Source organism: Vipera berus, assembly GCF_964194415.1.
Source record: "Vipera berus genome assembly, chromosome: 5".
Taxonomy (NCBI): domain Eukaryota; kingdom Metazoa; phylum Chordata; class Lepidosauria; order Squamata; family Viperidae; genus Vipera; species Vipera berus.
The window spans coordinates 52,400,557-52,415,039 of NC_138207.1; the positions used below are offsets into that span (position 1 = coordinate 52,400,557).

Below are 14,483 nucleotides of genomic sequence, written 5' to 3' on the forward strand. Positions count from 1 at the left end.
CCCTGATACTTCTAACAAGCAGAAGAGTTTTTTGCACATGTGCTGTGCATACAGAGTTGGATTTTTTCCCCAGTGGAAATAGTGAAAGCATTTGAAGAAGCTTGTGTAGATACTCAAGACTACATGCAAAAAGACTATTTGGCCCATCAAGAATACATCAGGCTGTCAGTTGAGGTAAAATAGTTCAACAACACATTCAACAAACTGCACTCCCTCCATGCTTACTGGTCGCATTGCGATAGAATTTAATGTTTTATTGTTGTTAGCATATTTTAGATTATGTTTGTTTGTATTTTTTATACCCTGTATTCAGCTCTGGGAAGTCGGGGAGGGGGGAGGGGAGGGGAGGGAGGGGTTGGGGAGAGGGGAGGGGGAGGGGGGGTTTTGTATTCAAAAATGTATTGTAAAACTTTTCAATAAAAAAAATAGTGAAAGCATTTGAAGAAGCTTGTGTAGATACTCAAGACTACATGCAAAAAGACTATTTGGCCCATCAAGAATACATCAGGCTGTCAGTTGAGGTAAAATAGTTCAACAACACATTCAACAAACTGCACTCCCTCCATGCTTACTGGTCGCATTGCTTCAGTGATGCAAAATGATTTTTTTGAAGTAATTACTGCCAACTTCACAAAATGCCTGGTGATTAGTGCATCAAGCTGTGAAGATCTTTCAGAGCTTCGTTAGTCATGTGCTTTTACGGCTTGACTCTTTCAGAGGAGCAGTGAAGAAAATGTGGAAGAATTTTCCCCAACAATTCTTTTGAGAAGAGTAGGAAAGCAGCATGAGAAATAAATGAACTTTCCCTTTAATGGTGCTTTTCTATTGTTAATGTGTGTCATATTTTTCACCATGCCTTTTTACAATAGTATATATTTCTGATACATTAAAGATATATAGGGATACAAACTCTTTAATGAAAAGGTTGTGAGCTTTCAAATTTATATTGGTGTTTGTTTACCTCATTTATTTATTTTATTTATTTATTTACTTTATTCATTCATTAAATTTGTTTGCCACTCATCTCACTACACAGCAATTCGTGCTTTGCTTTGAATGCATAGGTATTGGAATCAGATCAGGAAAGATAATTTTAGCCAGTGAAGTCAAACCACTGCTCAGTAAAGGAATTCAAATTATGCCTTCCTCAGTAAGGAATCCCTGACAGATGGCTGGTTAGTGAACGGAACCTAGTAAAGACCTAGTGAAGGGGGATTTATCATTTCTAATAATTAGTACCACTACTTGTTAGGAAATTTTTGCTATGAGTTGAAACTGATTCTAGTAACCTACATAGAAATACTTCTTACAATAGTCTCTTATATGTCTGTTAAATTTCAAATACCTCATGCTGGCATCCTCTAAGTCATCCCCTAAGTCATCACATTAACAAACTTGAACTATTTAGAATTTGTGTTTTTAATTAATTGATACACATGAATGTTAACACAGTCCTCCACAGAAAAGTGTGCTTTAAAACATGCACAAATTGTACTAGTGACCCTTCCCCAATCTGGAACACATAAAATGTGATAACTCTCATCATTTCCAGTATAGCCAAAAGAGTTCTGAGTTCTCTCTCAGGAACTATTTCTGCAGATCCAGGATGCTCTTAGCGCAGAGTTGCATACAGAGTAGCCGCAAAAGAACATGCACTAAGTTTTGCCCAGCTCCTTTCTCATGCTTTGAAACACCTGAAGAAAAGTATCATCTAATTTAATCAAAGAGATTTGACATTCTATTGACTCCCAAAGTTATCACAAAAATGTTGGACTAAACTTTTCAATAAGGTGTCAACACCTGAAGGTCCTTGGAGCTCTTGCAGACTAAAAAATAAAGCCCAGAAAGAATTTGTTCAAACATTCAAAAGATCCTTACATTTGCTGATACTATGTTTACTTATTACACACATTTAGAAACCAAATATATAGTCATGAGAAAATTTGGTTGTGTTATATTGCATGCTTCAGCAAGGTGGCTATTATCTCTGTCCAAAAGTTTCAGAATTTTTAATGTACTAAGAAAAAAGAAAAAATTACATCCCATTCCTTGGTATTACTCAGTTGCAGATTGCCCCATTTATTATTTATTGAAAATAAATTGCTAAGTTAGTTGAGATGGCATGAGGCTATCAAGACATATTCTGCTGAGGTTGCAGTCATGTTTTGGAATAAAAAAAAAACTGAATGCAATGGACTGTCCAGAGAAGACAGGCATAAGGATACAGCCTGCATGCACTGAATGGTATATGATCTGTGATGAATGCTTCAAAAATGCAATGTATTGTTTGGCACTTCCTTTATTGAAGGATAAAAATGCAATAACTAGTTGCCTTTCTGAAATGTGAGATGCAGCAAAGCCAGATGCTAAAATCTTTCAGGAATAATTATGAGAAATTCTATTTTTCAGGAAACCTATGCAGGCACTAATTTTAGCAGATATGTTTGCCTTTGATGCAATACCATTCCTCCTTAACATTTGAGAAAATTGCCACCAAGAGCCAACTTACCTTATGGCAGATTTTCTTACTTTCATTGTTTATATAAGCAAATTGAGCAATCTGATCCAGAGATTAGTTTCACAGCCCTGAGTTCTTTCCCACTAACCCATATCATTGTTTAAGACACAGATTTCACAGCTCTGAATTTAATTTTGTTCATTATCAAAAGAAAAAACAGAAAGAACATCACAGGGGAATAAATCCTTTCACCCTCTATCTTGCCCTTTGATCTTCTTCTATTTCTCTTGATTTATTATTCTTTTAAAAAATTCATGCCTCCCCCAAATCGTTATTGTAAAGCGAAAGCAGTCCTGAACATGGATTTTTAAAAAGGAATTACATCCAAAAATAGAAATACTCTATTAGTGTATTTTAGAGATTGGCTCTGTTTCTCTAATGAGCCACTGAAGGGCCTCATGTCTTCCTTGTTGTTCAAGTTCTGCCCCAATCACTTCTCTGCATTTTCTGTGGTAGTCATTCAGCCAGTCACACTAAAAGGAAGGAAAAAGAAAAAAACTGTCTTGAAAAAAGATTTAAAAATGGCAAACACAATGAAGGGAAGGGATTTCACTTCTCCTTCATCACAGGTTTGGGTGAAAAAAATGGTTCTTCACAGTCCTTCTAAACAACTGCAGAGGGGGGAGGAGCCAAATAGATCTAGGAGACAATCTTGTTTGACACAGGCACCACTACACAGAGAATTGTGGGGCAGGATATAATGTTAAGAAATCTGACAGAAATGTGAGTCTTCATTTATTGCATGTCACGCGATTTTGTCATCTATTTGTCTAGAGATGTATGTACACATTTGTTGATTCCATTTCCGATAGTCTATGATAGTAACAAAGATTTTATCTGATCCCATAAATTAGATGCATAATTTACATACTATGTATAGAAGACTGACTTATTTTATTTTGAGTTTGAGTTTTAAACTTGCCAAGGTTTACTATGAATAAATAGGAATTGTTCAGGCTCCTAATTACGGTACCTAGCCTTTCTTTCAAAAAATTCTGTTCTTATCCATTAAAAGCATTGCGTAATTTGCTGTTGTTTTGTTCACTGGATGCCTAATGCTCCCAGTAGTAGTAGTAATAATAGGCTTTTAGGGAGAGGGATCAAGATACAGTATATTTCATTATTAAAGGTTTCTATACTTCTGCAGGAAGTTTATAATATTTCTCTTTAACCTATGTCCTGATTACATGCTTAGGAAATCCAGGTCATTATAGTAAGATATAAGTGGAGCACATAATAATATTGTTAGCTCTAGTTAGGAATTGCATTCTTTTCTACTACATTACAATTCATAGCTTGCTAAAGTTTCAGTACTATTGGCAAACTTTCTGTGGCTGTTATTCATACATAAATCTACTCACATTGCATAAGCCCCTCCCCAAAGATGACTCTGCAGTTTCTCATTAAGATCTCCAAGTTTTTCCCAGCCTTTAGTAGGTATTAACAGCATCATTACAGTTGTCTAGCTCCTCCTTGGTAGTTCAGCAAGTGTATATATTGCATGATAGCTAAATTATGTTTGGTAACTTTTATAACTTGAACCTGAGTTTGGATAAAGTATCTCGAAACCACTACTATACAATAACCTCAGTAGCTAAAAAATACCTCATATAACTTGCAAATAAATTTAATAAATAATTTTAATCTTTGTTTTAAACTTTGTATATCTTTTGTTTGTTTTGGGTGCTTGCAGCATAGAAAAGCAGGGTAAATACCAATGTGTGATGTGGTTTCAGTAACATAAGGTGTGTGTCTGTGTGTGCGTGCACATGTTTTAAACCCCCTTAATTTCACTCAGAATAGATAATGGAGTTCTTATCTAATCTTCTTTGAATTGGTCATCTTAAAGTCAGGCCTGTCTTCCTTTATATTAAATGTAATACACTGTACTCCTGAACTCTTGGTGAATTAGGAAATTTTCCTATCCAACCACCTGATGTTATTGATTTCATCTTCATTTTATAACAGAAATGACTAAGATCAGTTTGGTTGTAAACAAGAGATAAATATGGTCATTTTGGCTTGATTTCAAAGTTCAGAATAAAAGCTTCCAAATAAACCACACTGCAATTTATTACTTCTCTTACCTCTTTTTGAGTCAGTAGATGAACAAGTATCATTTTAGTTTGGATTGGGACCAGGGTCAAGGGTTCAAAAGTCAAACTCCCTCTGTTGCTGAAGTTATACTGTGAAGAAGAAAAGGCTACTTGGTTATAGGAGGGGGTTTTTTCCCTGAAAACTTCACATCAAGAGGAGCAGATATATATGTATGGGTAATTGCCAGACTGTCTTGCCCTTTTCTAAAGAATACACTTTAAAACAAACATTAATAAAGTTTCCCACTTGTTAAAAAAATCCCACCAAGGAATCTAGTATGAAAGTATGTAGGCATAGTGAAATTAATATTTCTGTTCTGATCAAATGTAAAATGTATGGGTTTTGTCAGCAAATAGGTAAGTTGAATAGTCAAACTCTGTGAATTAGTGAGCATACAGGGTCATGTTAGAGTGCTCTGACAAAATGGTTATCATGCCAGCTTCAGAATCAGTTTTGATATTGTTTTTTATGACCTGCTTCAATCTCAGCTCAGCTTACTTTGCATGTTCTTAATGCATGGAACTATAATAGTTAGCCACCATATTACCTTCTGTGTAATGGCTTCCAATTTCCCACTAATTTTCTTAAATAAAAAGAATCAAACTTAACAGGCATCAAAGGAGATGTTCAAATGCAGTTGGTATCCAAAGCCTTCGTGCTGTGCATCCCAGAGGGAAGAACACATGAAAAGTAGAGTACATTCCCAAATCATGTTGTCTTCTGAGCCATGTGCTGGGAACTAAGTATACTGTTACATTAAAGCAGCAGCCCCCAACCTTTTGGACACTAGGGACTGGTTCTGTGGAGTGAGTTTTTTTTTCTGAAGACTGGAGTGGGCATGGTTTTGTGTGTGGCCTGCATCCTGTGAATGGGGTTTTGCTTGTTTGCACAGACCGGTTTCTGGCATGCTGTGGACCAGTGGCAGTCCACCGACTGGGGATTGGGGAACCCTGCAGTAAAAGGCTTATTTATTGTGATTAAACTTCTAAATAGACCATCAGGGAGGCATTGCACATTAAAATCATGTCCTGGAGATGCTGAAGGATCAATTACCTTTGTTTTAGCCGGAACAACAATGACAACATTTTCAATTCGGATCCCAAAAGAGCCATCTTCATAATAACCAGGTTCTATAGAGACACAATTAAGGGGGAAAAAACCCTTTAGAATAAAACTCTCACAAATAAGAGCAAAACTCTCATGAATAAGAAATATTCAAGTATTTATTGGCCAATAGCTCTTCAAATTTCATATAGTTGATTAAAAAAAGTTAAGTTTAATAAATACAGGATCACGTCAGGCCTCAGTGCATACAAGATGGGTAGACAAATCATTCCAGGGATAAACATGTGACCTAATCTAAGAAAACATCTTTGAGAACTCTTGTCAGAAACTGAATAATTGACTTTACAAACTATTTTACTGATTATTGTGATAAAGTGCATACAAAAAGTCTGAATATTTGAAATAAAAAATAATATAATTGCATTATTCATGTTTTTGGTATTTTTGAAAAAATACCACTGCATTCTTTTCCTTCCCTATAAAATATGTGGAACCAAAAAGTATGTAAGGGTTAAACATTCTTATACATATATTCCAAAAGTTAAAAAAAGGAGCAGAACACATTTGCCCAAAAGAGTCTGTACGTATTTTCATATAACAATCAACAGGGATACGTTACCATCAGAAACAATCATTCCAGCTTCCAGAGGTTCATCTGCAAATGTTTTGTAGCTAATGCCGCATGGACCTTCATGTACATTGAGGAAAGCACCAACTCCATGACCTGTACCATGCAAGTAATCTAAGCCTTGATCCCACAATGCAGAGCGAGCAAAGGAATCCAGGAGATGACCTACATATGAAGGCAAAAGTTACCAAGATACAAATATAACAACTCCAAGCTATCCTTTTTTCTAGTTATATTTTTACTCTATAATCAAGAAGATTGTAATAGGAAATGGTTTGGGGAACATTTTTTCTCCTCTGGCACCTGTTGATCTGGCCATTATGTCTACTGATTTTTCCCTAAATTAATTCTCTAAAGTAATTGGTGATGATCTGGTGATTTTTCTCTATATTAATTATCTGAACAGAATTTGTGATACTCTGAATTTAGTATCAGAGATGAAAGATGGCCATGTACCACGCCTAGCATCACAAATGATTTCTAGTTTAAAGAATTAAATTTGGAAAACTTGCCAGAATTGCATGATCCAGAGGAGAAACTAAATATTGTGGAATTCTTGGAAGTTCCAATCCTGCAATAGGAATTGCACATTGGTACAAAATAACAAAGACAAGAGTTTACTTTATTAAAATTTCAACGATAACATACTAAAAGTACAACACCCAATATACACACCAGCTAAAAGCTTCTGTAACAGTCTGGTGAGATGTTACTGTTTATAAACCCTAATTCATATTTTAATGCAGTTAATCAATTCTGGCCTAGGAAAAATATTGTTAATGGCTTAATACAATGAGTGAATGCACCATGAGACACAATAGGAGACCAAAGTCACCAAGTGAATCATTGAGAGCTGAGTCACTCAAAGCTACTCAGGAAACGAATTAAAATCTATTGACATATGTACACTTCCAATCTCTTGGACTGAATGCCCTGAATACCTTCTTTCAATTCCAACTAAATAATGAAAATGACATCACCACAGCTGCTGCTGATCACTTTAACAGAAGATACTGAAAAATAATTTTAAAAAACCTCAACCTTTGGTTCCATTAGGAAATATGGCCGCACTGACTGCTATGTGGCCCTTCAGTACGTAGGTAAAACACTCCTGCAAAAGAAAGAAAAAACAGTAAATAAATCAAATTAAAACAAATGTCTATTTGTGGCCCAGCCCATTTTATAAACTTTTCTGGGCTGATACCTGTCAATATATTTGAAGTTGCAGATATTTTTGATGTATAACAAACATCAAAACAACAGTACAATCCACAAATCTCTCTAAGACTAATAGGGATGGAGGTTGTGGACTAAAAGATCCAGCTTTTATACAATCAGTCCTTACATGGACTTTCCAAAAAAATGTTCTCCTTGGCTCTGCTATATATTTGTATTAAGAATTTCTGTCATTGACCAGAATAAAATTATTAAGTTATGCAAGTACACTGCATATACGTCTTGATTTTAGAGATATGGCAATGATGCATTGGTTTGTGAAGTGGGTGACTAAAGCCAAAGTACCTTGAAATGATTTGAGGATGCAGAGAGGATGAATGAGGTACAAATTGCAAAGAATGAATGGGTTGAGAGGAAGGGGGGAAACCAAGGCAGTCATGATTAGTTGGAGTTGATGAGTTCCTCAAAAAGAGAAATGAGACGTTTGCCGGCGGGTGACACCCAGGGATAGGGCCTTCTCAGTGGGAGCGCCTGCCCTCTGGAACCAGCTGCCGGTAGAGCTGAGTACTGCTCCCGACCTCCGATCATTCCGCCGGGGCCTGAAGACCTGGCTCTTTGAGCTCTCGGGCCCAGGCTGAGGAGAAAATTTTAACTGGGGTTTTAATGTACAGGGTGAATTTAATGCTTTTTAATTGGTTTTAACTTTTGTATGTTTTGATTTTTAATTCCCTGTAAACCGCCCTGAGTCCTCAGGGAAAGGGCGGTATACAAATGCAAATAAATAAATAAATAAATAAATAAGGTGCTATATGGATGCTGAGAAAGCAAGGATGATTTGCAATAGCTAAAAAGATACAGAGATATAATAAATTAAGTGTGTATAAACTAGTTTTAGATGTATTTTTTGTTACCTTCCTTCAATTTTCTTTTCTGACTACATACTTTTTCTTGATTTATATAATGTTGCTTGGACCAAAAGAATAGCACTGAATGTGTTAACAAAAATAAAAAAATAGGATTCAATAAATTATAAAAATGAAGCCCTATCTAACTTGCTGCATTTCTTCAAAGTAGGTGCAAAAATAATTAGCTTAATATCTACTGGAAAGTAGAAAAAACTGGAAACAAATTGATGTATGCTGATTTTGTTTTTAGAACATCATTTTTCCCCAACACCAAACTGTAGCTACATTGTTGGAAAAAATAGAATTTTCTCTTCATTTTCTTTCTTTTCTCTTCATCTTCAGTTATTTGTCCAAAGATTTGAGTTAACTTCAAAACAAATCATGGACCAATTGCACTGACAAGATCATTAATGTCAAACTGATCAAAATAAAAGGTAAATTGTAATGCCCTATGGATAAAAATGTTGTAGAGCTTATCTTCAGTAGTGCTGAAGAAGATCGAATAATAAACACACCACCTGGGCAACACAATAGCTAGGAATCTGTGAATCTACTACTGACATAGTCAGCCAATCAATTATATATACAGACAGAGCTGGGCTAATACAGAAATGCTGCAACAGGATGCACTTGTACATATGATTTGGAAAAATGTACAGTATACTTTGAGGATACATGATATAAGCTAGCTAGCTAGCTATAGGAGGACATGGGAGTGCATAAGATACCATCGTAACTCTGTTGAGTTACTTGTTTGCTGTTTCCCTAGTTTAATGGTTTCCATTCTCAAATATCTTTCAAAGAATCACTCCTTCCTTATGGAAGCTGGCATCCATGTTGGTCAATGGCCTTGGATGCCTAAGGTTGGTTATGTTACCTATAACATTTAAGGGTCAATTCATATTATCAGATTGGATTTTCAAATGGTTCCCTACGTTAAATGAAGGCAATCTAGCAAATTAGGGGAAAAAGTTTTTAATACCTTCTCATACATAGATGGGGTACCAAAATGCATGGTCCTTGTCACATCTGTAGTTCCATCCCTTCAATAAAAAAGAACAAAAAGAACTTCTAAAAAAGATGTTACCAATATTATAAGACTGAAAACCAGGTTCAAACTCTAATAACTAATAATACAGTAAAGGAAGAATATATTTTGTGGATGTTTTCAAACAGTTTTATAGAATGAATAAGATTCCACAAGAATAGTCACTACTTGCCCTGATCACTTATAAGAGGCCTTTTCATTACTGAGAAATAGTGCTATATAATGAAATTATCTCACAGAGACACTGAAAGACCACTGGCTCTCCTTCAGCATTTTAGAGTTTGAATAAGATTACTCATAAAGGAACTCTGTGCATCAGTCTTCCTTTGGAAACTAAAATGTAGAAATTGTCTACCAAATGGCAGAATAAATAAATAATCAATAGATACTGTCATGCTTATTTTTCTACTTTGCATTACTATTATTAACTTTATAATATTTTTATTTTTTCATATGGCTATGTTCCTATCTTTCACAAAATACAATTTGTTTTAATTGGACTTTGTTACCAGTCATGCAGCCTGGTTCAGGCAACATGCTAAACTATAACAGTCATTAGAAACAACAATGAATGGATGTTTGAAACATACTAAGCCAAAACAAACAAATAACATTATGGCTTAGCATACCATATTTTTCCATGTATAAGACACTATTTTTTCCTGCACACACCCTCTTCAACAATCTGTCTTATACACAGAAAAATAATGGTAACCTCCGCAGCCCAGGGCATGCCTGTGTGCGTTGCCATGCCACCTGGTGCAGGTATCAAGTCCCTGTGGGCTTGCCACTAATGACACGAAGAGCATCTTATAGAAGAGTGCATCTTATAGACGGAAAAATACAGTAATATGCAAATCTAGTCAATATACTTGAATTATTTTGATTTATAACTTGGAATATGCCTAACAGACCTTCAAGGTGGTCTAAAATGTAAACACAGAGGGTGGAATAGCAAAATAGAAAAAATAACTGCAGCAGTATTAATTTTCAACACATATTAGCAAATGATCTTCAAACTCCTGAACTACAATGTTCCTTCAGAATTCTGAGATGCCCTATCGATCCACAAATAGTTCAGCTACAAGATGATACTGAAAAAACTTTTAAAATTAATTTTAAACACATTTTAAAAATGTAATACTACAACTTCCAAAAAATTGTCTTCCTCCTCCCTTAAACTGGTATGCTCAAAAGTACCTCCTTATTAGCTTATCAGTATACTAGAACAAAATAAAAAAAGAAAGGAAATTCTATTCTAACCAATCTATTGCATAGCCCTCTGGCCTTTTTGGCATTGGCATCTTTCCTGCTCTCTGCCTATGGAACATTTCAGTCTGGAAAGCTGTCTGCATGTTCTTGTTGTTAGCCCAAAGCTGTTCAGAATGTTTAGGAGCAAGAGACTTGGCTTCAACACAAGAAGCTGTACTGAATGATTTAAGTTCTTCCTAATTCTGCAACGCACGCAAGGATGTCTCTTTATGTAAGACTACAGCAGCATTTCAGACCAGTTATACGATTTGGCACTCATAAAGTAACAGCTATACAATAAATTGCCTTGTGTTGAACTAATCAACACTGAAGAAACAAATCATGTTAACATAGTATAAAGGGAAAAACGTAGGGACGTCTGCTTCCACAGATCCCAAACTAAATGTGTAGGAATTATCTGTGATCCAAAGTGTTGATTTGATTTAATTACATTTACTGATTCTACTTGATTCAATTCCAAAAATCAACTGCTCAAATTCAAAAGTTTGATGGAATTCCACCAAATTCAATTTGGAAATTTAATCCAAATTATCAGTTCAAATTCAATAATTACATGCGACTTAATAAGATTACAAAGCCAGAAGAATCTAAGCAGAATTCTGATAATCTACAGCAGTAGGGGATATAAGTAGGTGTATAACAATCACCAGTAGCAAACAAAGTAGAAAGCAAATATTACATTTCTTCAGAATATATTGGATGTTTGGCAAACAGTAAAAAAGAAGTGGATGCAAACACTTGAACATCTGGATCCAGTGGGAGAAATTTTCAAAGTTCGGCTAATACTATTGTTTTGTCTACTTGCTGGATTATTCCTAGAAATAATAGAATCTTGCCTTAATCTTTATTTAGGAAACTAGCCTTGTAAAAGCAATCCTTTCATCTTTATGATTCCTCAGAAGCCTTTACTAATCTGGTATATTTTGTATGGCCTGAACAGCAGTTGTAAAACTCAGTGCGGATTCTAAGGACTGTTACCAACCTATTTGGGAAGTAAGATGTTAGGAAGGGCTCTTTTGTAGGTTATACACACTTTGGCAAAAAATGTGTGACCTTAAGTTAATTCAGTCCACTTAGCACTTCATCAGCATGGATGGACATTAGACTGAAGTAAGAATTTTTTCCAAGTTTGTTATATTCAGAGTTCCAGGAACTCTGCCTCACTCAGGTCATGACTTGACCTGAAAAGTCCTGCCATTAACTATGCAACCTCAGCTAGTTCAGTTCTGCTGTCCTTACAGCTTGGAAAATATTATGGATGGCTAACTCATTATTCTCAAGTGGCTGCTTCTCTTTGTAAATCTGAAGGAACCAATAATTAGACTGTCTGAGAAGAGAAAGATCCCATTGTATGTCTTATCAAAGAACATTCACACAGCTCCCATTCAAAGGCCTGCTAAGAATGTTGGCTAGCAAAAATGCCAAAATTCTGAAGAAACAATTTGCTCCTGAAGAGCAGGTCAGGTCTGCAACATTCTTCTTCAAACTTGAGTAAAACAGTTTAAATCTTTATTAAATCTTTCCAAAATACTCTAAGATAGTAGGCTACAATTCAAGTCATCCTCAGGTCAACTCTCATTCTGCCATGAACTCAGTAGATAGCCTTGGGAATGTTGGTCTCTTACCATCTCAGTTTCCCATATGCCATAACAAGAAGATTGTTTTTTGCAGGATTACAACTAGAAGATTGATGGTAAATACACTGAATGCTGAAATGCTACAAATGTTAAGCATTCTTCGTGAGCCATAGTGGCACAGTGGTTAAAATGCAGGATTGCAAGCTAATTCTGCTGACTGCCAGCAGTTTGATCCTGACCAGCTGAAGGTTGGCTCAGCCTTCCATCCTTTCAAGATCAATAAAATGAGGACCCAGATTGTTGGGGAAAATATGCTGACTCTAAACCACTTAGAGCAGACATGTCAAACACAAGGCCCGGGGGCCGGATCCGGCCCGCAAAGTGGTTTCATGTGGCCCGCGAAGCCATCCTGGAAACAGTGAGGGAACGGCCCCCACTGCCTTAGCCCTGGCCCAGAGACCCTCCTTCTGCCAGAGACCCTCAGATCTGTCCCACTCCTGCCCAGGGCCCCATAGGCACCCTTGATGCGAACGATGTAGAGCTGGCCACGCCCACCCAGTAGGCCATACACACTCTAGCCAAGCCCACCCAGTAGGCCACGCCCACCCTGGCCATACCCACCCGGCCCCCTGAGGGCAACCACAATGCTGATGCGGCCCTCAATGAAATTGAGTTTGACACCCCTGACTTAGAGAGAGCCATAAAGCACTGTGAAGTGGTATATAAGTCTAAGTGCTATTACTATTCTATCCTTAACCAATCTTTAACAAATTTATATTTCTCCATCAAACTAACATCATTAAAATCTCTGTATGTTATCCTAGGAACTAGGGTCCTTTTAACTGTAATATCTAAGCAGATGTTACTTCTATTTCAAACTTGATCCATCATAAGGAAAACAAAGCTAAAATAAAAACAAAATTTAAATTAAAAGGCTGCCATAAATTTCAATGGAAATTTATATTGTCTGCAAAGTTTGATTATGTCTTTCATTAAAATATCTCAGATGTTTCTCTACCATTTATAGCCTCACTCTACCTCTTAAGCATCCCTTAAGCTAAACTTAAGCAAATAATGTTAGTCTAATGTTTTGCCCACTGTGATATTTTATTATTCTTTATTTACAGGAAACATATGTTCAGGAAAAAAATGGTTTCTGATATTGCATCATTTTAGAAATATTCTAGTATGGCAAACATCAACATTTGCATTCCAACAAAATAAATCAAAAACAAAAAGTCTGCTAAAATATTAACTGCCCAGTCATTGGAGTTCAAGTCCAGCATCCATACAAAGAAGAAGTCATAATGGAATAGAAGATGAAATAAATTAATTACTAGTTTAAAAAAAAACCTTTCCTCACCTTTGTCAGAATAACAATAATTGAACTCATTATTTTTTCACTAAGTTGCTTCAGAACAAATCTGAGATTATTTAAAGAGTTCATACCTACTTAATATAGATCAGAAAAGGGACTTAATGTTGTAATAGGTTTATTGGTTTAAAATAGGAGCATAAGCTGTAAGAATAATAACCCACTTACTTGTACTGAGCACCAGAATCCAAGAGATAGATCTCATTCAAGGACAAAGTTCTATTTGTTTCAGGAGAAGGCCTAAATAATAATAACAACAACAACAAAATTTATTGTTTCAACGTTGTTTCAAGAATGCAGCTTGTGAACGTTATTGCTTAAATTATACAGTTAAATGATTAATTTTGCTATGCATGTATCATGCTTAGCATTAACACAGTTGGTTGGTATGTTACATATAATAGTCTAGGTATCTACAAAGTTCATGTATAACTAAGACCTGGATGGCTTGGAGGGACTGTTCTCTCTCATAAACCTGACATCAATCAAAAGTTCAGGGCACAGGTGGTGGAATAGCTACTATCATCTAGTACGCATCTGTTTCCTTGAGGAAGAAACTTGTCCTGTTGATGTTAAATAAAATAGTGGTTAGCACTTTCCTCAAGAAGCCATCATTGAACTCAACCATATTGGAAACTTCCATCTTGTTTCCAACTTTTTCTTTTGGGGAAAGGTAGCTGAGAAAATGATCGCCCTCAGTGGTGGGATTCAAATATGTGAACAACCAGTTCTCTGTGTGGATGCCACTTCTGGGAGTCCATTCTGGGCCTGGGCAACAAAAAATTAGCTACCAATTCTGCTGAAATGGTGCGAACTGGCTGA

The 14,483-nt window shown here is 36.0% G+C and overlaps 1 protein-coding gene across 2 annotated transcripts in view; it reads right to left on the reverse strand.

Annotated features, from left to right (window-relative positions):
* Nucleotides 1-2,630: 2,630 nt before the first annotated feature.
* Nucleotides 2,631-14,483, reverse strand: part of XPNPEP1 (X-prolyl aminopeptidase 1) — a 49,823-nt gene continuing 37,970 nt past the window's right edge. For both annotated transcript variants that reach the window (XM_081328185.1, XM_081328184.1), the window contains exons 15-21: nt 13,830-13,901; nt 9,372-9,432; nt 7,350-7,419; nt 6,300-6,473; nt 5,669-5,745; nt 4,606-4,704; nt 2,631-2,991 (exon numbers count right to left, since the gene is read on the reverse strand). In XM_081328185.1, the coding sequence (XP_081184311.1) occupies nt 2,863-2,991; nt 4,606-4,704; nt 5,669-5,745; nt 6,300-6,473; nt 7,350-7,419; nt 9,372-9,432; nt 13,830-13,901 (682 nt within the window). In that variant the 3' untranslated portion in view covers nt 2,631-2,862. The remainder of the gene's footprint in view (nt 2,992-4,605; nt 4,705-5,668; nt 5,746-6,299; nt 6,474-7,349; nt 7,420-9,371; nt 9,433-13,829; nt 13,902-14,483) is intronic.